Source organism: Theropithecus gelada, chromosome 2, assembly GCF_003255815.1.
Source record: "Theropithecus gelada isolate Dixy chromosome 2, Tgel_1.0, whole genome shotgun sequence".
Taxonomy (NCBI): Eukaryota; Metazoa; Chordata; class Mammalia; order Primates; family Cercopithecidae; genus Theropithecus; species Theropithecus gelada.
In genome coordinates this window covers 121,075,824-121,102,632 of record NC_037669.1, presented here as the reverse complement: position 1 = coordinate 121,102,632, position 26,809 = coordinate 121,075,824, and the positions used below count along the sequence as shown (strand labels likewise).

General features: G+C 39.4%; 2 protein-coding genes across 4 annotated transcripts in view; one reads left to right on the top strand and one right to left on the bottom strand.

The window, feature by feature from the left end:
• Nucleotides 1-1,331: 1,331 nt before the first annotated feature.
• On the bottom strand, nt 1,332-19,873 carry LRRC34 (leucine rich repeat containing 34). 3 transcript variants are annotated; one of them, XM_025375993.1, is made up of 11 exons: nt 19,509-19,873; nt 15,623-15,740; nt 14,576-14,697; nt 14,416-14,480; nt 13,807-13,890; nt 11,357-11,485; nt 8,984-9,079; nt 4,627-4,781; nt 4,094-4,249; nt 3,369-3,495; nt 1,332-1,691 (listed from the first exon to the last, which is right to left on the bottom strand). In XM_025375993.1, the coding sequence occupies exons 2-11, from the start codon at nt 15,694-15,696 to the stop codon at nt 1,488-1,490; spliced, it is 1,212 nt and encodes a 403-aa protein (XP_025231778.1). In that variant the 5' UTR covers nt 15,697-15,740; nt 19,509-19,873; the 3' UTR covers nt 1,332-1,487. The 3 variants fall into 3 exon arrangements, with proteins under 3 accessions (XP_025231778.1, XP_025231776.1, XP_025231777.1); XM_025375991.1 differs by having other exon boundaries at nt 19,349-19,833; XM_025375992.1 differs by lacking the exon at nt 8,984-9,079 and having other exon boundaries at nt 19,349-19,833.
• LRRIQ4 (leucine rich repeats and IQ motif containing 4) overlaps nt 19,809-26,809 on the top strand; it is a 25,711-nt gene continuing 18,710 nt past the window's right edge. Inside the window, exon 1 of the mRNA XM_025375990.1 lies at nt 19,809-19,994. The gene's annotated coding sequence lies outside the window, so the exon portion shown is untranslated. The remainder of the gene's footprint in view (nt 19,995-26,809) is intronic.

The window sequence follows — 26,809 nt, the reverse complement described above, 5'->3', positions numbered from 1 at the left end:
TAAGATGGAGCAGTCTTTGAGCTGGGTCTTAAAGGATGATTGCTAAGAGAAAAATGAAACAATACATACAATATGGTTGCAGATTTGCTCTTTATAATTTAGATGTGCAGAGGAAATGAGAGTTTTCCTATGGAACTTATATGTCCTTCCTCTTGAGCCCATACCCAGTGGTGAGTCTGGAAAAAATTAACTTTTACTTTTAGCCAGTTTAAAACCTAGTCTGATATAAAGGGGATAGAATTTATAATATCTTAAGGGATTTACAGGTAATGCTTAATCTTTTGGAGAAATGCTGTTTTATTTCTGCCCTTTGTCTCGCTAAAATGGTGTCCAGACATATCTTACAAGACGGTGGCCATCAGGATAGACAGAGTCTTTCTTGAGCCCTTCCATTCTCTGGGCATTATACTGACCTCTGTTGCGGCAGGCAGCAGCTTATAAAATAAGACACTGAGTCTTTCCTAGTCTAGTCAGAGCCCAGTTGTCCTTTGCTGAACTGACTTCATCTCAGTTCTCTTGGATTTGGAAAACTCTCTGGGGCCCTGTCAACTGCAGCTCTGCCTCAGGCAGCAGTCTAGGTCAGATTATAGGTTTACCACCTGCACCCCACTGTGAGCTCAAGGTAAGCCTACTTGCTTCCCCTTCAGCCATCTTCTGAATCTCCCTTTGGGGGAATATGGGAACTTGTGGGTCCCTTCTGTAGCACACAGGAAGAGACCGTAGCCATCTAGTAGACTCCCTAGTACCCAGCATGTGAGGAATACTACAAAGCAATGAAAAGTGAACAGACTACTGCTACATTAAACAACATAAATGAATCATACTAATATAATGTTGAACAAAAGAAGTCAGACACAAAAAGAGTGTATACTGTATGCTTCCATTTTTATAAAGGTCAAGAACAGGCAAAACTACTCTTTGGTATTAGAAATCAGGACAGTGGTTATCTATGAGAGGAGGGTGGGAGAAGCTAGCAGCACTGACTTGGGAAAGGGGTATGTATATGTTTATATATATTTGCCTGTATTTATGAAATTGTTATTAATACCTGTCTGTAACACGTAAATAGGATAGGTAGAATACTTTTTCAACTTCTGAACTTTGAAACCCTTTGAAAGTCACTGGTAATTTGCTATCACAAACCTTTTTATTAATACTACTTAATAACTTTCAGTTAGATACCTATAATGACCTTTACTTGCATGCTATTTCACTACTTGGTTATATTTTCATTATAAAAAGAAATTTAGTCTAGTTCCTTGGCCTCTTTCTCCAGGGTTAAAACTTTAGTTTATATTGTAAAATTTCTTTTAAAAAATTACCCTACTCAGTTTTTCACAATAGACAGTTATACGAAGTTATTATCTTTTACACATTTGAAAAAAGTAACCTGTTTTAATTTATAAAAGAAAACAAATAGGCTATAGAATATTAACCTCTGTGAAATAATAAGACAAATGTATGAAAATTATTTTAGAGCTACTTTTTCATGGCTGCTGACCTACTGGAACAAGAGCAAAACCTGCATTAGATGAATGGTCATAAGATTCTCCAGAAGTTGATGTCCAATAATAATGCTTTTTAAGACCATTGGAGACTTCTGCAAGATATACGCGTCCGTCTACCACAAATGGCTCCACATCTGTATTGTCTGGTTTTAGACGACCCATTTGAATTAAGTCTGAATATGCCTAGGATTTTTAAGAAAAGAAAAACTGTATCATTAAGAAAAAATGTATTCAATTTACAGTGCTTAAATTTAAATATTCAAATTAGCTGTGCTAATTTGTAGTTTAAAATAAAATATTCTGAATAACATTGCAGAATTTTAATATTTTCCAGGTATTGTAGGTAGATTTTTATTCATTTAATTACACAGAATGAAATTATAATGTTGCAAAACTTATTTCTAACTTTTAATGTATTAGACATGTTTTGTCATTTTGTGACTCCTAGAGTTAATTTTCTGTACTACCAATTTTGTGGACCAAAGCTCTTACGGTCAAAATTTTCAAGTCCCACAGATGTTCATCAATTGGAATAGGTAGGGGGGCTGGGTAGGAGGGCTGTTGTATACATTCTCAAAAATCTGCTGATAGCTAGTTAGTTACCCATTCCTCAGAAAAATTAAGGGAATCCCAGATTTGGACATCCAATTATATGGAGTTCATGACCCCCCTGAATCTAATCTACAGATTTAGGCTAAGAGAGACAATTCCATAGAATTGGATGCTGACCTATTATTTCTTAATTGTAGAATTTATATATATATATATATATATATATATATATATTATCTTTTTTTTTTTTTTTTTTTGAGACAGAGTCTCGATCTGTCGCCAAGCTGGAGTACAGTGGCACGATCTCGGCTCACTGCAACCTCTGTCTCCTGGGTTCAGGCAATTCTCCTGCCTCAGCCTCCCGAGTAGCTGGGACTACAGGCCCACGCACCACCACAGCCAGCTAATTTTTGTACTTTTAGTAGAGATAGGGTTTCACCATGTTGGCCAGGATGGTCTCAATCTCTTGGCCTGGTGATCCCCCTGCCTTGACCTCTCAAAGTGCTGGGATTACAGGCATGAGCCACGATCCTTAGTATCTATGTAACAGAGTCATACAAACATGTTGAACTGGTTTGTCAGTAAGGTTGGCATTATGGAGAAAGATGGAAATTTAAACATTAAAAGATTTAAAAGTCAAGTTGGTTTTTGCTTGAGCTTGTCATTCATCATTAGTTCCAGTTCCAAACTCAACCTATTCAGCTTCTGGTGTGTAGAACCTAAAGGATTACGGATGTTTTTCTAAAATTAAGGGTTGGTTTTTTGGGGAGGGTGGTTTAGACAATACTGTATGTTTTATTACTCTTTTTAGTGGTGGAATTTTGGTTAGTCCTTTTGCAAATTTTGAGAATTTTAACATCTACTTTTTCCCCTCATTCTTTCCAAATGAAAACTGTTACCATTATTTCTGCTTTGAAATTAGTATCAAAGGCTATCTGTATTTATGTGAGCAACATGCCAAATATTTTGATAGCTTGTACTCTATCTCTCCCATTCCATATTTTGGTATAATTATTAGGGAGCAGGTCAGAAATTTTGCTACATCTGATCGATAATTATGATTTTTTTTAACCTTAGAGGAATTCGAACTGTGTCATTCAGTGATGTGTAATACTAATACATAGTTTTAATGTCTTTTGTTATTTCAACCACCAAACTCTCTAGTAGCTAATTTTAGGACTTATGTTAATTATCAAAACTGCGGTGTCTCACTGTGTAACCATTTCTGAGGCACCTGTAAATAATATCTGATGTTACAGAGATGATCCCAGAAAAAGCCTTCAGTGAAGGAAAAAACTTAAAACTTACTACACACGTAGCCTCATCAAATTTGTTTCCCCAAATGTAGATATGAGAGAATGTGAGATTTGTTTTCATTGATTGTGAAAGTGCAACAAGTCCTTCTCCCTCTATGTTGTTGCTGACTACTGACAACCTGAAACCAATAGTTCACAAGGAAAGAATACAAAAATTAGCAACATTTATTACAAACATTTTCTTGTGTAGTCTTAGCATTATTCCTCAGTATGTTGTAATGTAGTGGTAGAAATACTGACCATTTAATTCCTAAAATCCAAGAAACTTAGTTTTCTAATTAGATCCTTAGGTACTTAGTAGAACTAACTACATTTTGAAAGTCTTCTGTTTTATATTTTTCAGTAAATGTTTGGGTGGATAGCAGATATATTTTTCTGGATAAATGCATCCAAGTATTTTATTCTTTAGTTAATTTTTATTTTTAAAAGTCTTGATCATATTGAATGCTTCTGATTTTTCTATTGCAATTCAGGATAAATAATATAAGCAATACAAATTTTCTCATTAATTTGAAGGAATCATTAGTAGAACCAGTCTAATTGTAAGACAGTACATTTGAAAAATAGAAATTTAAATGTTTACTGTAACTTAATACAATGTCAGTTTAGAAGCTGAGTTTTCATATTTCATCATCATCTTAAGAGTTAAGGGGTTTGAGGTTAGTATTTAAAAATTTGCTTTTTTGTTATTTTGATTAAATATAAAACCATACTAACGCTTTAAGACTCCTGTTGTGTGAAGTAAGAGTTTCACTGAGATAGTTTGCACCTGCATTTTCTATTCTGTTAAAGGAAAGATCTATTACTTCCAGGGTAGTGTTGCTTTTCAGTACATCAGCCAAATACACCATTCCATCATGAGTTATTTTGTTGCTGAGAAAGGAAAAATAGTTATATTTGAAAATATGAAATAGTGTTTTCATTCATAGTGAGAAGATGCTTGAAAACTTAAACAGTACTTTGTGTTTTAGTAAAGGTTTATTTTAATCACTTGATTTCCAAGAAAGTTAATGAAAATTCACGATAAAATATTGCTTTCATTCTTGTTTACACAACTAAATTGCTCATTTATGTTACTAAAAGACAGCAGTATTAAATATTAAAGCTTAGGACAAAGGGTTGACAATTGGTTGCAGTTTCTAATCATTGGAAATAATGTCTAACAAAGTATCCCAATTACCATGAATATTTATATATAGATTATTCCCATGATTTAACTTTGAATTATTAATGTGTAAATTATCACTTACCAGCTGACATCAAGGTAGCGCAGGCTACTGTTCAGATACAGTGCATCACATAACTGTTGTATACCACTGTTTTTTATATCATGCTTACACATGTGTAGTACAACAAGACAGTGATTTTCTTTCAACATGCGGCCTATATGGACTGTGGACTCTTCCTAAAAGTGGATAAAATCTTATTTCTAAAATATAATTTTGAAGTAGTACATGTTTATCAGACATATGCTGTTATTTAAATTAGCTTTTAAAAAAGATTATATTGGTTAAAACTGTTAGTCTACAATTTGCATTTGTTTAGTCTATCTTAAAAAAATTATCTTTGCCACAAATGATATTTTTTACCTTCTCAGAAGGTAAAATATAGTCACTATATTTTACAAGTGCCTGCTACCTAAGTGATGTAAAAGATGCTGGTTAATTTGGTTTTTTAAAGGAACAATAATCAGTCATTTCGAAAGGAAAAAAAAATGGTCCCATCATGTATTGAGCATGTAATCCATCTTTCAAATCTCTAAACCTTTCTTGTACCTTCCTTATGTTCCTGAACTTTGCTCTTGATCTCTACTCTTGACGGTTTTCAGACAAAATACGAAGACATTTCCCAATCTTTATTTTATATTAAGAATACATTCATTAACCCTGTGATATATCTGATCCTTCCCTTTTATATTCATCTCAAATTCCTAAGAGGTTTTATTCTTATATTCTGATCATCAGAAGACCTTTTTTTAAGTTCCACAATCTTGCTGCTTCTAGGCAAAAGATACATAGCATCAGTGAAGATTTGAATACCAGGCATTTTAAGTTTTTAACAAAATCAAAGCATATTTTCAAATGAATAGCCCGAAGTATTTTGTGACAAGAAGTACTCTTGCATGATTGCTGTATAACATAAGTTTTTTAGTCACTGGAAATGCTGATGATGAACATAGATAACTATATGTGTTCTTGTTATATATAAAGGTACTTTGAAAAAAACTTTAAATGAAACCACATAGCAATAGCAGAAAGTACATAAGCTTTATAAAAATCAAATCTGGCCGGGCGCGGTGGCTCACGCCTGTAATCCCAGCACTTTGGGAGGCCGAGGCGGGCGGATCACGAGGTCAGGAGATCGAGACCATCCTGGCTAACACGGTGAAACCCCGTCTCTACTAAAAATGCAAAAAATTAGCCGGGCGAGGCGGCGGGCGCCTGTAGTCCCAGCTACTCGGGAGGCTGAGGCAGGAGAATGGCGTGAACCCGGGAGGCGGAGCTTGCAGTGAGCCGAGATCGCGCCACTGCACTCCAGCCTGGGCGACTAAGCGAGACTGTCTCAAAAAAAAAATAAAAATAAAAAAATAAAATAAATAAAAATAAAAATCAAATCTGTCAGATACCAGCTTTACCTTTTACTGGCTATATGACTTTGGGCAAATATTTTCATCCAGCTGAGTCTCAATTTCCATTTTAGTAAAGTAGCTGAAATTATGCTTCCCTCACAGAAATAAGTTAACTGAAAAAAGGTACCTAGCACAAAATAAGTGTTCCATAGGCAGACTACAAAGCATTTATTATTGTTCAATATTCGGTAATTCTGTATTTGCTGAAATTGCTTTGACACTGAAAAGATATACCCTAAGGAATGTTATGTGGACTAGTATCTTCAAAAATGCAAGCCAGCCATGCTAAAGGGATGCTGTGTAGTCTAGGAACGTAAAAAAATGCAAACCAATCACACTTAGGGGGTTCCACTATTGCTCTACCTAGTGCCAGGCACAGAAGACAAACTTACTATGTTTTTGTGTTTGGGCCTTGATTGCAGTTCTAGGCTACAAAGCTTGAAAGCAGGGGTATCCTAATTAAGGGAGGAATTATTGTCAGAAATAGTAAAGGGTTTTAGCCCCATTCACCGAGTTTGTGACTTGATTTGTCTAGCGTGGCACCTGGCATCAGTATTTTTCAAGCTCCCCGGATAATGCCAATGAGTGTTAAGGGTGAAGTCCAACATCTTAACAGCTTTTTGTTATGCCATTCCTCCATGGTAATAAAACAGTAAAACCCATAAATGGAATTAATTTGCAGGTTTGTATTTGGGAACAGCAATTTAAGAGCAGAATTGTAGCCTTGGGGATAGAGAAGGTAGTGGCTGTCCTGGAGAAGAACAAAACAGGCTAGCACCTAGCTGGCTGCCAGAAACACCAGGCTGAGAGCAACAAGGGGGCCTGGGCTTTTAATAATAAGCATCCTCAGGTGGATTTAGGAATGACACCACTCAACATATTTTAAAAAGGGATCATGCTTATAATGTGATCTCCTATATATAAACATATTTCTGCACAGATACAATCCAGAAATTTTTTATTTAGCCTTCAAATCTCCTGTCATATCCTCAATCTGAGAACCTCCCTATCACACTCACCTCCCCTGCTTTGATTTTGATTACCCTCCTTATGTCCCCATGGTACCCCAAGCATATCACTCTCCAGACTTGTCAAGCTTCTTCCACCTAGATGGAAAACTCACTGAAGACAAGTGCTATGTAATTTATTTGACTTTAATACCTGTAGCACCTCGCTAGCATTGTTTCTGGTTTAAGGTTGCATTCAAATATTCATGGTGTGAATGAATCATGAGTGAAGCAATTCACTGCATGCCTATTTTGAGCTGTATTTTGCTAGCCTTTTAAATATTTTAAAAATAGGAATCTGTTTGAAGATTCTGAGGGTCTTGTTGAATAGATTGGATTTATGTACATGAAACAAGGTGATGTAAAACTGCAAAAATTCTGGTACTGAAAAGTGCAAAGATAACTCAAAGGGAGATATCTATGTAGGCAAAGAATGTAAAATACACTTCTGAATATGAGACTACTTTAAAAATATCGTTAATTCTCAGTTATTCATACTGAGGGGGAACAATGAAGTAGATAATTTTAAATTATCTAAAGTGCTTTGATCATTTAAAAAGTCCAGAGTTTGGCTGGGCATGGTAGCTGATGCCTGTAATCCCAGCACTTTGGGAGGCCAAGGCAGGTAGATAGCTTAAGCTCAGGAGTTCAAGACCAGCCTGGACACCATGACAAAACCCTGTCTCTACCAAAAATACAAAAATATTAGCTGGGCATGGTGGTGCATACCTGTGATCCCAGCTACTCAGGAGGCTGAGGTGGGAGGATCATTTGAGGCCAGAAGGTGGAGGCTGCCGTGAGCCGAGATCATGCCACCGCACTCCAGCCTGGGTGACAGAGTGAGACCTCATCTCAAAAAAAAAAAAAAAGTTCAAAATTCAAACATTGACATTGATTGATTGGTTGAGATGAAGATGAAGTCTCACTCCGTTGCCCAGGCTGGAGTGCAGTGGTGAGATCTCAGCTCACTGCAACCTCTGCTTCCTGGGTTCAAGCGATTCTCCAGCCTCAGCCTCCCAAGTAGCTGGGATTACAGGCGCCTGCCACCATGCCTGGCTAATTTTTGTATTTTTAGTAGAGACTGGGTTTTGCCATGTTAGCCAGGCTGGTCTCAAACCGCCTGCCTTGGCCTCCCAAAGTGCTGGGATTACAGGTGTGAGCCACCGTGCCCGGCCAAACATTACATTTTAAACATTGAACTTTAGAAAGTGCTTTGACCATTTACTTTTCCTAATAGTTAGATATACGTTTTTGTTTATACCAATAATAATGTGAGTTCTTATTCTCTAGCTGTTTACAAGTGATAGGAGAAGAAAGCCACCCAGAAGGAGCAAGAAGTCATGAAAGTAGGAACCATGTTTTTACTCATCTTTCTGTCTCCAGCAAGCAGCTTATCTATAGATAGGATCAAGTCCAAACTTTCCAGACTGCTTTTCACACACATTTTGCTTTTATTACTCATGATTTCAAAGGTGTAATGGTTCAGCCACATCAATGTAACAAACAGTTCACACTGGGCTCTTATAATGTAGCCTTTAAAATCTTCACTATTAGGAGAATGGTGTGAACCCAGGAGGCAGAGCTTGCAGTGAGACGAGATCGTGCCAGCCTAGGCAACAGAGTGAGACTCCGTCTCAAAAAAAAAAAAAAAAAACCACTTCATTATTTATGCTTTCATCTTGACCACTTTGACCCTCGCAGGTTTACTCACTAAGAACTTGAGTTTCAAGAGAAAAGATGACATGTTTGCTGCTTAAGTAAGCAATATCTAAAAGCATATTTAGTTATAAACGTCTTACCAAGAATTGATATAATTTTCCTTTAAATAAACATTTTTATAAATAGTAGTTTACAAGATATAGTACACACATGTCTAAAAATAGTGTATTCATGTACCTTGACATAAACTTGTAGTAGTACCTTAGTTTCATTCATGTTGTTATATTAACTACCATCACTTTGAATACATACCTGTTCACCATACAGTATAGGTCGGTTTAGGTTTATTGCCTTAATTGCTTGGTTTCGAGTTAGTACTGTAGCAAATGCTATCACACTTTGCATTCCCTAAAAACAGGTAAATTCATTAAGGAAACTGACAAAGTATATAATAATCTCGCTACATAAATATTTCAAGATCAGCTATCTGCATTCTGATAAAATTATTTTTAAAATTTAAGCATTCCTTGCACTTTGAATTGTAAGTTGATCAAATTCAAAAATGAATTGTTACTGTATTCTTTTCTCCTGGCCCTAAAATCTAACTAAAACATGGCATGGGGAGTTTCTTAATGTTTTAGTGTCCATTTCCTGGGTGTTTCCCTCTAGGTTTTTATTCCTCACCCCTCAAGCTTCTGTGTGGATCCGAGCTAGAGCTCATACTACTTATGCAACACATATCATTGTACAAGCACTCTTATATTCATACTAGTACTTTAAGTGTGTGTGGTGGGAAAAGGTTACCAATCACATTTTTCACAGATCCCATAGGCTTCTCTTGCTCTATCTGACTGAAAGGGCCTAGTCCTCCCCCATATCTGTGATGGACACCACCATGTACACCCAGCTGGTATGCCGGAAACCATGGTCTTCCTCTCACTCTGCCATTTCTCTTAACCTTCCCATCCAGTTGATCACTAAGTCTTACAGATTCTGCTGCCTCCAAAAGATGTCTCAAATTAGTCTGTTCCTGTCCATCTCTGTGGCCACCACCCCAGCCCAAGTCCTCCTCACTTCTCACCTGGACTTCTAAGTGGTCAGATGGCTTCTTCTTGCCACCCTTTAATTCTCCACAGAGAAACCAGTAATCTAAAACTGCCAGATCATTACCCCTAAAAAATTATTTAAAAATATAAAAGAGCATTATAAGAGCCCAGTGTGAACTGTTTGTTACATTGATGTGGCTGAACCATTACACCTTTGAAATCATGAGTAATAAAAGCAAAATTGTATCTCTGGAAAAGTAAGAATCAAAGTAAGAAAGGAAGTTGGGGCCAGGCACGGTGGCTCACACCTGTAATCCCAGCACTTTGGGAGGCTGAGGCAGGTGGATCACCTGAGGTCAAGAGTTCGAGACCAGCCTAGCCAACATCATGAAACCCCATCTCTACTAAAAATACAAAAAAAAATTAGCCAGGTGTGGTGGTAGGCACCTGTAATCCCAGCTACTCAGGAGGCTGAGGCAGGAGAATCGCTTGAACCTGGGAGGTGGAGGTTGCAGTGAGCCGAGATCATGTCATTGCACTCCAGCCTGGGCGACAAGAGTGAGACTCTGTCTCCAAAAATAAAATAAAAAATCCTTCAGAATCTATTAAACCAGAGAGCCCCCTGGCCCATCTTATTTTCATGTCACATTGATTAACCTGAGGCTATACAACAGGTTCCCAAGAGTAGGCCTGAAGATTTGAAAACATGTCAGAGAAAGTGAAGCCTGGAATTTGAAGACATGCAAAAAAACACATTTCTCATTATCAGGCCAGGTGAAGGTTGAAAGCAACTTTTATATTTTTTAATAATTTTTAGAGACAGGGTCTTACCATGTTGCCCATGCTGGAGCACAGTGGATGTTCACAGGCACGATTGTAGTGCACTGTAACCTCAAACTCCTGGGCTCAAGAGATTCTCCCACCTCAGCCTCCTGAATAGCTGGGACTACAGGTACATGTCATGTCACCCAGCTTCAGAGCAGCTTTTAGCATCATTTTAAGTTTTTGTGCTACAATATAAGTAACTACTAAAAAGTATTTTATTTTTGTTTTGAGGCAGTCTCGCTCTGTCGCCCGGGGGCTGGAGTGCAGTGACATGATCTCAGCTCACTGCAGCCTCCGCCTTCTGGTTCAAGCGATTCTTCTGCCTCAGCCTCCTGAGTAACTGGGATTACAGGCTCCCGCCACCAAGCCCTGACTAATTTTTGTATTTTTAGTAGAGACGAGGTTTCACAATGTTGGCCAGGCTGGTCTTGTACTCCTGACCTCAGGTGATCCACCTGCCTCGGCCTCCCAAAGTGCTGGGATTATAGGTGTGAGCCACTGCACCCAGCTTAACATGTATTTTCAAAAGTAAAAAAATTATATGAATAAAGTAATATTTGTTTAATTAAAGTGAACATGATCTTTTTCTAAAAATTCCATACAGTTTAAGATGAGCTATGTAGATGGAAGTTTAGGAATATTTTTATTAAGTATTTTTCTGTTATTTACTATAGTCTGATTTTATTAATCTGCACTATTATGTCTAGGGGAAAAATACCTTTTCTCTGATATTAGACATAAGAAGCAAAATTAGTCATTGATAAGACTCTCATTTAGCTTATCTGGATGATTTTCTCATAACCATTTTACTCACCAGGTCACAGTCACCCAGATCTAATTTCTCTAACGATGAATTAATTTGCAGCATTGCAGCAAAAAACATTCCACCTTTATTTTCAATTTTGTTTCCAGTCATTCTTAGGTATTTCAGAGTCTGATTCTTCTGAAAAGGAAAACAAAAATTTTATTTAAAAATTTTTAATCCACAGAATTCTATACATTACATGAATTAGGAGACTATTACTATTTGCAGCCTCCAGTTTTCATGGAGACAGACCAGGGTATATTCCTTTTTTTTTTTTTTTTTTTGAGTCTCGCTCTGTCACCCAAGCTGGAGTGCAGTGGTGCGATCTCGGCTCACTGCAAACTCCGCCTCCCGGGTTCACGCCCTTCTCCTGTCTCAGCCTCCCGAGTAGTTAGGACTACAGGCGCCCGCCACCACGCCTGGCTAATTTTTTTTTTAATATTTTTAGTAGAGACAGGGTTTCACCGTGTTAGCCAGGATGGTCTCGATCTCCTGACCTCATGATCCACCCACCTCGGCCTCCCAAAGTGCTGGGATTACAGGCATGAGCCACCGCGCCCAGCCAGAACAGGATATATTCCTTAAAGGTAACATTCAATCTACCATAATAGATAAAAATCTAGTTTAACAGTTGAGTAGAAATAATGCCCAAGAAACAGATGCCCAAGCAATAACCAGTAAATAAACCATATATTAATAAACTTTCCTTTCACTGGAAAAATCTGTAAATTTATCTTAAGAAAATTATAGCACTTCACTTTTTTAAATTGAGGTGAAATTCACATAACATAAAACTGACCATTTTTAAGTATACAATTCAGTAGCATTTAGTACATTCACAGTATTGTGCAGTCATCACCTGTAGCTAATTCCAAAACATTTTCATCATCCCCGAAGCCAGTCCTATTCCATTAACCAGTCACTCCCCATTCCTCCTATATCACTTTTAAAGTAATATAATGTGATAAATATTTCACAAAATTACAGACATTTCATCATTCTAATGAGTAAATATTAGGACATATGTAGGGAAAAGAAAGATCAGACTGCTACTGTGTCTATATAGAAAGAAGTAGACATAAGAGACTCCATTTTGTTCTGTATTTGAGATGCTGTTAATCTGTGACCCTACCCCCAACCTTGTCCTTGCAAGAGACATGTGCTGTGGTGACTCAAGGTTTAATGGATTTTGGGCTGTGCAGGATGTGCTTTGTTAAACAAGTGCCTGAAGGCAGTATGCTGGTTAAAAGTCATCACCATTCTCTTAATCTCAAGTACCCAGGGACATGTACACTGACAAAGGTCGCAGGGACCTCTGCCTAGGAAAGCTAGGTATTGTTCAAGGTTTCACCCCATGTGATAGTCTGAAATATGGCCTCATGGGAAGAGAAAGACCTGATCGTCCCCCATCCTGACACCCGTGAAGGGTCTGTGCTGAGGAGGACGAGTGTAAGAGGAAAGAAGCCGCTTGGCAGTTGAGATAGAGAAAAGCATCTGTCTCCTGCCCATCCCTGGGCAATGGAACATGTCCGTGTAAAACCCAATTGTATGTTCTGTTTACTGAGAAAGGAGAAAACCGCCTTAGGGTGAAAGGTGGGACTTGCTAGCACAATGCTGCTCTTTATGCACTAAAAAGGTTTATGAAGATATTTGCATATGCCTATCAAGGCACAGCACTTTTCCTTAAACTTATTCATGTCACAGAGATCTTTATTCATACAGAAATAAACCCCTGTAATGATGGTTACTGATTTTTGGACAAAGCTGTGAAGACAATTCAATGGGAGAAAGAAGTCTTTTAACAAATGATGTTAGGACACGTGGATATACACATGCAAAAGAATAAAGTTGGACTCCTACCTCATACCATATTCAAAAATTAAAATGGATCAAAGAATTAAAGAGCTAAAACTATAAAACTCTTTAAAAAACATAAATCTTTGTGACTGGGTTTTCAAGATGAACCTTGAAAACATTAAGCCAGTCACAAAGGCCACATATTGTATGATTCTGTTTATATGAAATATATGAAATGTCCACAGTAGGCAAATATATAGAGAGATGAAGTATGTTAGTGACTGCCAGGGGCTGGAGAGTAGGGGGTGGAAAAGATGGAGAGGGGATTGCTTATGAGTTTAGGGCTTTTCTTTTTAGGGTGATAAGTATGTTTTAAAAATAGTGATAGTAGTGATACTTGCACAGCTCTGTGAATATATTAATACTTAAAACACCACTGAAGACTTTCAAAGGATAGATTTTATGTATGTGAATTAAATCTTAGTAAAACTATGACTTCAAAAGTGTTCATGCAATGTTTACACCTCAATAAAGTATAATAAAAATATGTATTCCTACAATATTAAAATAAATTCACTTCAACATCGGACGCTGTTGGTTCCAAGCTATCAGAAGTTAGAATTTCCAAATAAAATGTTAGTTTGAAATACATAAATGCTTACATGTAGCACTTTAGCAATCAATTCTCCACCTTCAGGCCCAATATCATTAAACATGAGGTTTAAGTAAATGAGATTGAGTTGTTTCTATGAGAGAAAATAAGCTATTACACATTATTATTATTATTGGAAATTGATCAGTTTTACATACATACACACAGTATATATATATATACACACACACACACACACACATACACACAGTATATACTTTATTTGAATAAGTGTTTTCCTCCAAAGAAAATCTTTATAACCAAGAAAGACTGTATCCTAGCAAAAACAACTACCATTAAGGAAAAAAAAAATCATTCTTATGTAAACAAAATATAATTACAATATAAATGAAAGAAAAACTTTCGTTTTGATCAATCTGAAAGATGGATGTGGTGTATATATTTAATCATGGTGTACAAGTTTGCAAAAGAACTCAGGAGCTCTAGCTACTGGCTCCATTGAGACCAAATTCACAGTGGGTTTCCAGTATATTTCAAGTGTTCTAGCACAGAGTCGGGACCCTTGACATCGGGTAAAACTAGTATTTTATGTGTGTGTCATTAGACTAATTGGTTTCACTGTAAATGGAACTAAGGACATTTTGTAGTAAAATAATACCTGAACCAGTTTCGCAGCATAGTATGCACCAACATCACTTAGAAGGTTATATCCGACATCCAAACCTGAAGCACAGATGAATAGAGCTGATATTCCTTATAAAGAATACTTAAATCAGATCAATGAAAAGCAGGAGGTATTGATTCTTATGGAAACATACCATTAATATACAGACAATTCTTTAAAATTCTGGAAAGAATCCAAAAATCTTCACCTGTAACTCTTTCTACTGGCACTAAGCAATTGTTACCAGCAATGTTTAATGTGATTCCTGCTGCTAGCCTGTTAAAATACAAAAAAAAAAAAAAAAAAGATTTTGAAATAGAAACCCAGTAAAGAATTAAAGTATGTTTCCTTCATGTATAAATAGTCATATCACAGATAACAGTTACTGGAAGCAAGCATATAGTAAGTAGACTTATATAGTATGTTTATAACAGGTAACTTAAAACTACTGAACATTCTGCAGACTGCAAAGTGCTTTAAAAGATTCTGTATAATTTCTCTCACACACACTCACACTCACACTCACACAAACAGTATCCCCACTTTTATAGATAACAACACTGAAAACTTCAATGATTTTCTTAGACTCACCCAGCTCAGGTCAAGCGCGGTGGTCACGCCTGTTAATCTCAGCACTTTGGGAGGCCAAGGCGGGCGGATCACCTGAGGTCAGGAGTTCGAGACCAGCCTGGCCAACATGGTGAAACCCTGTCTCTACTAAAAATACAAAAATTAGCCGGGCATGGTGGCAGGCACCTATAATCCCAGCTACTCAGGAGGCTGAGAGAGGAGAACTGCTTGAACCCAGGAGGCAGAGTTTGCAGTGAGCCAAGATCATGCCACTGCACTCTAGCCTGGGGGACAGAGGGACACACTCGTCTCAGAAAAAAAAAAAAAAAAAAAAAAAAAGATTCACCCGGCCCACACACACACACAAAAGATTCACCCCGCCCACAGAAGTTAAAGATCACTCTGGAGCCCAAGCTTGGGTACTCCCGGTCTAGTGCTCTTTCCTGAATGCTATACCACCTCTAAGACCTACTAACAGTGTTGCTCGTCTGCTTACTTACCTGAATCAAACGGTATATCCATTTTACCAAGCATTTTCAAATGGCTATAAAATCACTCAGTATGTTAGGATTTTCACACACATGAATATAAGCAAACACTATTAATGTAATCAAGTATTTGTCTTTCTTACCCCTTTTTAATTTCTTCATCCACTTCTTGGAGTATACGCAATATAAAAGGATTAATTTTCTGGGATTTTTCCATACACAGATTAGAATAATGTTCCTGGAGACCAGATTCTGGAGATTCTGAAAAATATATGCATCCTCCATCACATATAAATTATTCTAGAAACTTTTTGAATACCATAAAAACTATACTTCTTTCAAAGATATGAGTTGTACGTGTGTATAGTGAGGGTAGGGAAGAAAAGGAAACAGAAATAAGGTTAGAAAAAGAGAAGAGAAAAATAATGGGATAGATAATTAAAATGCTGTTTGGAGAACTAGGGCCACTGAACCACCCACTGAGGCTTGGCAGACACTGGCTTAAGTGAGCACCCTACATTGGAAGTGACATTAAGGGAGAACTAAGCTCCATTATGTGCCAGACCTGGTGGCTGAGGAAAATGACTTCCAAAGACATTATATATTTTGTCCTAAACCATGCAGCTAATAAGGGCAGAGTGCAGAATCAAACTGATTCCAAAACCTCTTTCCACTGTGCCCTATTGGGTTGCAGTGACTCAACATTTCTTTTTTTTTTTTTTTTTCAGTATCTCAGCATCCATCAGAGGAAAAGGTTTCTTAAAATAGCTTCATATAAAAACAATTTTATCTAATAACCTAACTCAAAAGGGATCTGAAAAATGACCTACTCCCACAAGCTTCTTGGATACCCTCTACATCATCCCAAGTTTGAATGTAACTGTCAGTTCTTCATACCAAATCGAGGCCTGGCTCACAGAAGCTCTTCTCCTACCCAGCCTTCCATCTCCTCTTTCTAAAGGTGACTTTTCCCTAAGTTCTTAAGAAGATAGAAACAAAGCAGGAATTGAGATCTCCTTTCTGTTATACATGCAGCCTTCCTTAATGACCTTACTGTTTTCAGTAATACCTCAAAAGCATCTTCTGCAAGGCCTACGTCTTCTGGGGTAGAAGTTATGCTGTTACTTTTCTTAGAAGCACAGGCCACTGTTTTTGTTTCTATACTTCTACCTTTTGTGGATGTCTTTTAAAAATTTGTGCACAGAGATCTCATTGCTCAACCAGCCTAGCTTTTTAGGAGCTGGCTTCTCTTCTAAGTCTCTATATCTCAGAAATGTTTACTGAGTGTCCTTTGCACTCTGAAGAATAATGAGTTTGCTAAATGGATCTGCAGAACAAGATTTAACATGAGGAACATTACATTTCAGATGAAAGCAAACAAAATTTTCTTATAGTTTTTAATAACCTTTTTAAAAATGAATTTAATATACTTATTCCAGACAATTTGGAAATTTCTTTTTTTTTTTGAGACCAGTTCTCAATCTGCCACCCAGGCTGGAGGGCAGGAGCGCAATCTCAGCTCACTGCAACCTCTGCCTCCCGGGTTCACGCGATTCTCCTGCCTCAGCCTCCCAAGTAGCTGGGACTACAGGCACACACCACCACACCCGGCTATAAAGATGCAGTTTCACCATGTTGGCCAGGCTGGTCTCAAACTCCTGCCCTCAAGTGATCAGCCCGCCTCAGCCTCCCAAAGTGCTGGGATTACAGGTGAGCCAATGCACCCGACCGGAAATTTTTAGTATTAAAAGAAAATACATGTTACTCTGCAATCCCACTGCCAAAGAACAACCACAATTGAGGTCTAGGCATACATACTTCCTATAGTTTTTCTTTCATATGCATATTAAGTATTTTTTAAACAAAATTAGAATCTTTGGATATAATTTTCTATGCTGTTTTTTTCAGTTAACGTTATATTGTAAGCAGTTTTCCCATGTCACTAGATAATCTCTGACAATTTTAAATAGCATAATTTCTGTCATGTGGATAGATGTACATATTGAAAAAGCTTCACCTATTTTGGAAAATTTTCATGTATTTAAATGATATTGTAGCACAATATTTCCCAAATTGTATTTTGTGGAATATTCATGTTCTACAGGATGATCAAAGGTGTTCCAAACAGAATAGGTTTTATTATCAAGTAAGTTTGAGAAGTGCTAAAATAAACAAAACTATACAGAGACACAACACTTCTCAGAGTATTTAAAACGTGCACACTCTTCAAACTGTTAAGCTTGAGAATAGGGAAGATAAGAATGCTGCATTTCTGGCCGGGTGCGGTGGCTCATGTGTGTAATCCCAGCACTTTGGGAGGCCGAGGCAGGTGGATCACTTGAGGCCAGGAGTTCGAGACCAGCCTGGCCAACATGGTGAAACCCTATCTCTACCAAAAAATACAAAAATTAGCCGGCGTGGTGGCGCGTGCCTGTAGTCCCAGCTACTTGGGAGGTTGAGGCGACAGAATCGCTTGAACGCGAGCAGTGGAGGTTGCAAGATTGCAGTGAGCGAAGATCGCGCCACTGCACTCCAGCCTGGGCGACAGAGGAGACTCCATCTCAAACACACACACACACACACACACACACACACCTCACTTGGAATGCAATCTAGAAAATGCTGCTTTAGCGTCCTCCCCAGGAAACAAAGCAAGTAGATCCCAAATAGAAGATGGAGCTGGGCTCCCAGTAGGCTTCTTTCTTCCCTACTCTCTTCCTTGGCATTAAGAGAAAGATTGCCCTGAGAATCTCCGAGATTCAGCGCTGCCCACACCACAAACAAGGCACAGAAATGTGTCAGACTACAATTCATTTTCGCAAAGGCATGAAGGAATCTTAGACTACGAGCTAAATACAGCTAAACAAAATTATGGAAATATTATTATTTAACAAGCTAGCCACAGATTTACAGTATTTAAAAGTTTCTGCTACCCTTCCTTTGACTTAAAATTCACCTATGTATTTTGTATGCCAGGATTTTATGGCACTAATGAATTTATTTCCTATACTGTATAGTAAAGTAAAAACTAGGAAATAACCCAGCTACGCAGAAAAATGTAAAGAACCCAACCCAAATTTCATTTTTTCATCCACGACTCTGGCAGCACGTTTTACAATTTCCAGAGAAAGGACTTATTTAGGAGGCAGATCCCTCCAAAACATGCTTTTCTATACTTAGCCAAGCACTGGGAAATCCAAGAGATGAGCATGAGTCAGAACGTGGGTGCCCCACCCAGAATCCGCAGTGTGCACAATTGAACAAATTGTTATCCCAGCTTTAATTTCCTCTCATGCTAAAGGCAGAGCCTAACACTGCCCATCTCCTGGATTCAGTGAGTACTATTAAGCCAGCCTCCGAACACAGTTCCGTATCCACAAACATACTTTAAAACAAGCATATAAAACGGAAATGGCGTGTAAGGGGTGGCCCTTCAGGGTATGCTTAACTCGCTAAAGATCATTCATGGGCGCAGAAATATTTAAAATGGAGACAGTACAGAGGTGCAAAGTCAGAAACGGTATCAAGACCCTCATGCCCACCTGTGACCTGCTCTCTGGGACTTTCACAAAAAGGGGTCTGAGAAGAGCCCCCCAGCCACACCCTCCCGGAGGGAGACCCTGGAGATACCGAGAGCACGGCGACAGACACCATCTGCACAACCTATCGCACAAACGGCGGGGACTCCTCTCCTGCCCTCGTTTCGGGGCGCCCCAAACCTCTGGTCACAGATGGGGTTCCCAGGGGCACTCTCCCTCCGCGCCGCCTTGGGCTGGCGGGCTGCTAGAAGGACTCCGGCCGTGGGACCCCGGCGCCCCTCGCGCGTTTCGTCCGGGCCAGGCCGCGCAGACGGGCTCCCTACTTCTTACCGCGCTGGCCCACCAGGGCCGCGCCCGGAGTACGGGCCTGAGTGGGGGCCCAAGCCGGGGACCTGGCCGGCGCACTGTCGGCCTCCCGGGGGCTCCCCATGCTCCTCTCACCCACTGGCCGCGGCGGCTGCGCTGCCATGGCGACCGCGCGCGCGCTTACAGTCCGCCTGCAGCTGTGAGGCGGCCACACAAGCGCCAGCGCCAGCCTGCGCCGAGTCCCGCCAGCTGTGCCTGCCCGGGCCCCGAGGCCTAACTGCTAAGGCAGTGACCGCTAACTCTGTGGAGGTCCTCTGTCACTCTGCCCTGGTTAAAGGCAGCCTGAGGGAGGGCGTCCTGGCTCCTTTGCAGGGAGGAGTTCCCGAGGTTTGAGGGGCTCCGCTGCTGAGCTAGGGCTGGGACTACAAAGAAGATTATGACAAAGCCCGCTCCTGCAAAGTGTTCACCGGCCTGCTCGGCCAGCGAACAAGCAGAGAGTAGCATCAGCACATGATAAAGCCGTAGGGCTTTGGGAGCAAACAGGGTTTTGTGCTCCCAAAGGGCGGGGCTACCTCCCCAAAGGGAGGGCTTCTTGAAGGAGATGATATCTGGATGGTCGGAAGGAGGCTGCCAGAGGGCAGAATGCTCGGTGCGTTCTGGGCATGCGCAGGTACTTAACTATACTCAGATCAGTACAGACAACCGGGAGGCGGGCGGGGCCAGATCTACATGTGTTACTAAAAGGCCAGGGGTTGCGTCTAGATCCTGCTGCTCCTGGCACAGAATGCCAATCACTGAAACAATGAGAATTCCCAGGGAAGAAGGCAATTGCCAGGGAAGAACAAGATTTAACATGGGGAACATTATATTTCAGATGAAAGCAAACAAAATTTTCTTATAGTTTTTAATAACCTTTTAAAAAATAAATTTTATATACTTATTCCAGACAATTTGGAAATTTCTTATTTTTTGAGACCGGTTCTCAATCTGCCGCCCAGGCTGGAGAGCAGGAGCGCAATCTCAGCTCACTGCAATCTCTGCCTCCGGGGTTCAAGCGATTCTCTGGTGCTGCAGCCGAGGAGATGGGAAATCAGTCTCAAATCTGTCTCCCCAACCAACTAGAATCAGGGGTTTATATAGCGAGAAAGAAATGTGACTACTTGCAGGAAATCAGGAATTAGGGAGGGGTAAGGAAGAGGAGTTAGTCAACAGGAATCAGGTGGTCGCTTAGGGAATCATGATAGGTGAGGGATCTGGTGTCTCATTGTCCAGATGTGATGATCTGGTAAGTTTCATTTCCTTGATACTGAAAGGGTAATAGTTTCCTTATCACCCTTGCAGGGCATGTGATGGTGAGGCAGAAAAATAGGGTCTGGAGGTAGGGAACATAAGGCCGATTCACACTTCAGCTATAACAGGAAATATCCTCTCCATAGGGTGTACACCATAAACGACTTTGTAACCTTACTTCATCTTCTTCATTTACACAGGGCGTACTCCAAGTAACCAATGGAATCCTCTAAGGGGTATTTAAACTCCCAAAAAATTTGTAACGGGGCCTTTCAGCCCCAGTGCTCGGCCCATTCCCACACTGTGGAGTGTACTTTCATTTTCAATAAATCCCTTCATTCCTTCCTTGCTTTGTTTATGCGTTTTGCCCAATTTTTTGTTCAAGACGCCAAGAACCTGGACACCTTCTACCGGTAACAATGGGGGTGTGGCTTGCTTCTTTGGTGCTCTGCTGAAACCCTTAGGGGGAGCATGCAGACGGGCAGGTTGTGGGGCACGTGAGCTCAGAACCCAGGGCAGTGTCTAGGAGCGAAGGCTTACAGCTTCTGAAGCGAAGCTCCGGTGGGCGTGTGTTACAGGGTGCTCTTTTAGTTTTGCTGTCTATAGGCGGATTGTGTTAATCAGCTCAGTTAGACCCTCTGTCTTATCGCAAGGACAGAGGGCTTTCTGCATCCTGGGGTTCTTGCCTTGTTGTACCGGTAAAATCGGATCACACAGTGGGCTTGGAAAATGAATGCAAGGTTTATTGAATGGTGGAAGTGGCTCTCAGAGTTGGATGGGGAGCCAGAAAGGGAATGGAGTGGAAAGGTGGTTTTTCCCTGGAGTCCCGGACTCTTCGCTGACTACGCTGGCCAAATTCCCCTCAGTCTACGCATTGTTCTACCTGTGGATGGTCTGGCAGTGTCCGCTGGTGCCTGTCGGTGTGCTCTTCTGCTCCTCTGTTCCTCTCAATGTCCAGCCACCTGTGTGCTCTTCCACTGGTGTGTTCCTCTCAACATCCAGCCGCTTGTGTCTGTGCCTACTAGGGTCTCTGGATGTGTGTTTGTTTTTTGAGACAGTCTCCCTCTCTGGTCCAGGCTGGAGTGCAGAGGCATGATCTTGGCTCACTGCAACCTCTGCCTCCCAGCTTCAAGTGATTCTCCCACCTCAGCCTCCAGAATAGCTGGGATTACAGACACCCACCACTACGCCCAGCTAATTTTGCACTTTTAGTAGAGACAGAGTTTCACCATGTTGGCCAGGCTAGTCTCGGACTCCTGACCTCAAGTGATCCACCTGCCTCTGCCTCCCAAAGTGCTGGGATTACAGGCGTGAGGCACCGCGCCTGACCCTTTAACCCATTTTGGTTTGATTTTTGTATGTGGCAAGAGATAGGAGTCTAGTTTCATTCTTTTGCATATGGATATCCAGTTTCCCCAGAATCATTATTGAAGAAACTATCTTTTCCCCAACGTATGTTACTGATACTTTTGTCAAAAACGAGTTCACCGTAGATGCATGGATTTATATCTGGGTTCTCTATTCTGTTCCATTGGTCTATGTGTCTATTTTTATGCCAGTACCATGCTATTTTGGTTACTTTAGCTCTGCAATACAATTTTAATTTAGGTAATGTAACTCCTCCAGTTTTGTTCTTCTTGCTCAGGTTAGCTTTGACTATGCTGGGTCTTTTGTGGTTTCATATAAATTTTAGGAAGTTTTTTCTATTTCTGTGAAGAAGGTCTTTGGTATTTTGATAGGAATTGCATATAATCTGTAAATTTCTTTGGATAAAATGGACATTTTAACAATAATTATTATTCTAATCCAAGAACATAAGATATCTTTCCTTTTGTGTGTGTGTGTGTGTCCTCTTTAATTTCTTACATCAATGTTTTATAGTTTTCACTGTAGAGATCTTTTACTTCTTTGGTTGAGTTTATTCTTAGGTATTTTATTTTATTTTTAGCTACTGTAAATGAGATTATTTTCTTTTTATGATTGTTTGCTGTTGGCATATAGAAATGCTACTGATTTTTGTATGTTGATTTTGTATCCTACAACTTTACTGAATTTGTTTATCCATTATAATAATTTTTTTGGTGGAGTCTTTAGGATTTTCCAAATATAAGATTATATCATCTGCAAACAAGGATAATTTGAGTTCTTCTTTTCCAGTTTGGATGCTCTTTATATCTTTCGCTTGTCTACTTACTCTAGCTAAGACTTCCAGTGCTACATTTAATAATGGTAGTTAAAGTGAGCATCCTTGTGTTGTTCCAGATTCTAGAGAAAAGATTTTCAGTATTTCCCATTCAGTATGATACTACCTATGGGCCTGTCATATATGGTTTTTATTGTGTTGAGGTATCTTCCATCTACTCCCAGTTTGTTGAAGGTTTTTATCATGAAGGGATGTTGAATTTTATCACATGCTTTTTCAGCATCAATTAAAATGATCACATGGTTTTTGGCCTTCATTCTGTTGATAGGACGTATCACATTGATTGATTTGTGTGTCTTGAGCCATCCTTGCATTCCTGAGATGAATGCCACTTGGTCATGATGAATGATTTTTTTGATGTGTTGTTGAATTCAGTTTCCTGGCATTTTGTTGAGGATTTTTGCATCAAGGTTCATCAGGGACATTGCCCTATAGTTTTCTTTTCCTTTTCTTTTTTTTTTTTTGGTGTGTCTTTATCTGGTTTTGGTGTCAGGGTAATACTGGCCTCATAGAATGAATTTGAAAGTAGTGTTTCCTCCTCTATTTTTCAGAATAGCTTGAGTAGGATTGGTATTAGTTCTTCTTTAAATGTTTGATAAAATTCAGCATTGAAGCCATTGGATCCCAGGCTTTTCTTTGCTAGGGTAACTTTTTATTATGACTTTGATCTTTTTACTTGTTATTGGTCTATTGAGGTTTCAGATTTCTTCATGGTTCAATCTTGGTAAATGGTGTATATCTAGGAATTTATCCATTTCTTCTAGGTTTCCCAGTGTGTTAAAATATAGTTGATCCTCGGAATTTCTGCTGTATCAGTTGTAATGTCTCCTTTTTCTTTTTTTTTTTTGAGACGGAGTCTCGCTCTGTAGCCCAGGCTGGAGTGCAGTGGCCGGATCTCAGCTCACTGCAAGCTCCGCCTCCCGGGTTCCCGCCATTCTCCTGCCTCAGCCTCCCGAGTAGCTGGGACTACAGGCGCCCACAACCGCGCCCGGCTAATTTTTTTGTATTTTTAGTAGAGACGAGGTTTCACCGTGGTCTCGATCTCCTGACCTTGTGATCCGCCCGCCTCGGCCTCCCAAAGTGCTGGGATTACAGGCGTGAGCCACCGCGCCCGGCCCAATGTCTCCTTTTTCATCTCTGATTTTATTTATTGGGTCTTCTCTCTTTTTTTCTTAATCTGGCTAGAAGTTTATTGATTTTGTTCATCTTTTCAGAAAACAACTTTTCATATAATTTTATTAATTTTTTGGATTGTTCTTTAATTTAATTTTATTTATTTCTGCTCTGATTTGCTCTGATTTTTATTATTTCTTTTCTTCTGCTTTTTCTTTTATTTTTATTATTTCTTTCCTTCTTTTTTTTTTTTTTTTTTTTTTTGGACAGCGTTTTGCTCTGTTGCCCAGGCTGGAGTACAGTGGCATGATCTCAGCTCACTGCAACCTCTGCCTCCTGGATGCAAGCAATTCTCATGCCTCAGCCTCCTGAGTAGCTGGGATTACAGGCACACACCACCACGCCTGGCTAATTTTTGTATTTTTAGTAGAGATGGGGTTTCACCATGTTGGCCAAGCTGGTCTTGAACTCCTGACCTCAGGTAATCCACTTGCCTCAGCCTCCCAAAGTGCTGGGATTACAGGCGTGAGCTATCACTCCAGCCTTCTACTAACTTTGAATTTGGTTTGCTCTTACTTTTCTAGTTCTTTAAGATGCATCATTACATTGTTTATTTGAAGTTTTCTTGCTTTTTTGATGTAGGCACTTACTTCTGTAAACATTCCTCTTAGTACTGCTTTCACTGTATCCCACAGCTTTTGTTATGTTGTGTTTCCATTTTAATTTGTTTCAAGAATTTTTTAAATTTTCTTAATTTTTTTCATCGACCTACTGGTCATTCAGGAGCATGTTGTTTAATTTCCATGTATTTGTATGATTCCCAAATTTCTTCTTGTTATTGCTTTCTAGTTTTATTCCACCATGCTCAGAGAAGATATTTAATATGATTTTGATATTTTTGAAATTTTTAAGACTTGTTGTGTGACCTAAAATGTGGTCTATCCTTGAGAAGGTCCATGTGCTGAGGAAACGAATATGTATTCTGCAGCTGTTGGGTGAAATGTTCTGTAAATATCTAGGTCCATTTGGTCTATAGTGCAGATTAATTCCAGTGCTTCTTTGTTGATTTTCTGTCTTGATCTGTCCAATACTGAAAGTGTCCAATGCTGAAATCAACAGCCATTATTATACTGGAGTCTATCTCTTTCTTTATCTCTAGTAATATTTGCTTTACATAACTAGGTGATCCAGTGTTGGGTGTATATATATTTACAATCATTATATCTTCTTGATGAATGAACCCCTTTATCATTATATAATGACCTTTTTTGTCTTTTTTTTATAGCTTTTGTCTTGAAATCTATTTTGTCTAATATATGTGTAGCTACTCCTGCTCTTTTTGTTCTCCATTCACATAGAATATCTTTTCCCATTCCTTTATTTTCAGCATATGTGTGTCTTTATAGGTGAAATGTATTTCTTGCAGACCACACATCAATCACTGGGTCTTGTTTTTTAAAATACATTTAGCACCTCAAGAGCAATTCCTCAGAGCCCAGCACAGCATCAAGATTTGCCCAGGAATTGCAGTCCTTGTGACCTGGACTGCCTTTCAAGTTTATTTAGAACCCCCAGAGCACTTTATCCCACAGTATTGGGGCTAGCCAGAACTCAGGTTCCACCCACTGGCATGGACAATTCGCCTCTGGCTAGGGCTGGTCTAAATGCTCCCTCCATGAGCACCACCTGAATTCTACCCGGTATTGCTTTCCACTGTGACAGGCAGCACTGAAGTCCATTACAAAGCCCCACAGTCACTTTCCTCTCCCTCCCCAAAGCACACATATTCTCTCTCTGTGCCACATGGCTGCTGCTGGGGGATGGAGGAGGGATGGTTCTGACAATCCAGGACTGTCTTTCCTACCCTCTTCAGTTCCTCTTTCCTTGCTATGATGTTAAAACCAGGGACTGTGATTGCAAACTTGATTTTTGGTTCTTATGAAGGTGCTTTCTTTTGTGAATAGTTGTTCAATTTGGTGTTCCTGTTGGAGGGGATGATTGCTAGAGGGTTCTATTCAGCCATCTTGCTCTGCCTCCAGGAATTTTTTTTTTTTTTTTTAACAAGATGTATTTGTACAGAATTCTCTCAGCTATGACTCCCTGTTGAAGAATTTTCTTTCTGATATAGGGAAGGCATGTTTTGCATGGGAGGTTTTAGCTCCTGTTTTCAAGGAGGGAAAGGGAAGATTAGAATACACTTCTTGCATCTGCCATTTTTCAAGTGTCTTTAGCTTAAAGTAATCCTCATACCAAAGTGGCACATTTTGGAGTGGCACATTCTGCCACTCTTTATTACCGTTGTATGAATTTCCAGTCTGAAGTCAATTAAGGTTACTTTTAGTTTGTTTGTGGTTCACCGGTTTTTAGAATGAATAGATCTGCTGAGTGAGGTTTTAAGCAAAATCTTGAAATTCTTTTAACTATAAATGGGTTTTTATGCTAACAGAGAGAGTCACGCACCATATTGACCTCAGGAACCTAGTCTTACCTATCCAGTTTGTGCATAGACGGACTTGGAAACAAAAGCATGAACACTCACTGTAAATTTGAGAGGGCTGATTAGTTTCTTAAATGATTTTCTCAGGTGTTGGAGTTACACAAAGAAAGCTAATTGTTAAACTATCCAAATCTTGGCTCCTTCAAATGAAGATGCAACAATTATTTAATTTAGAAACCACCCCACCATAATATTGGATTGTAATAATAAGTAAATTAGATCACATTTGGGTAGCAATCCCTAGGGGAAAAATGGCCAATAAAGACCAAATCTTCCCCATTCTCATTTACTGTGGCAGAATTACTGGCAAAGCTATTGCAAATCAGGGCTTTACAATCTCCTTTTATTAAACCCACAAATGAAGGTGAAATATGGGCGTATA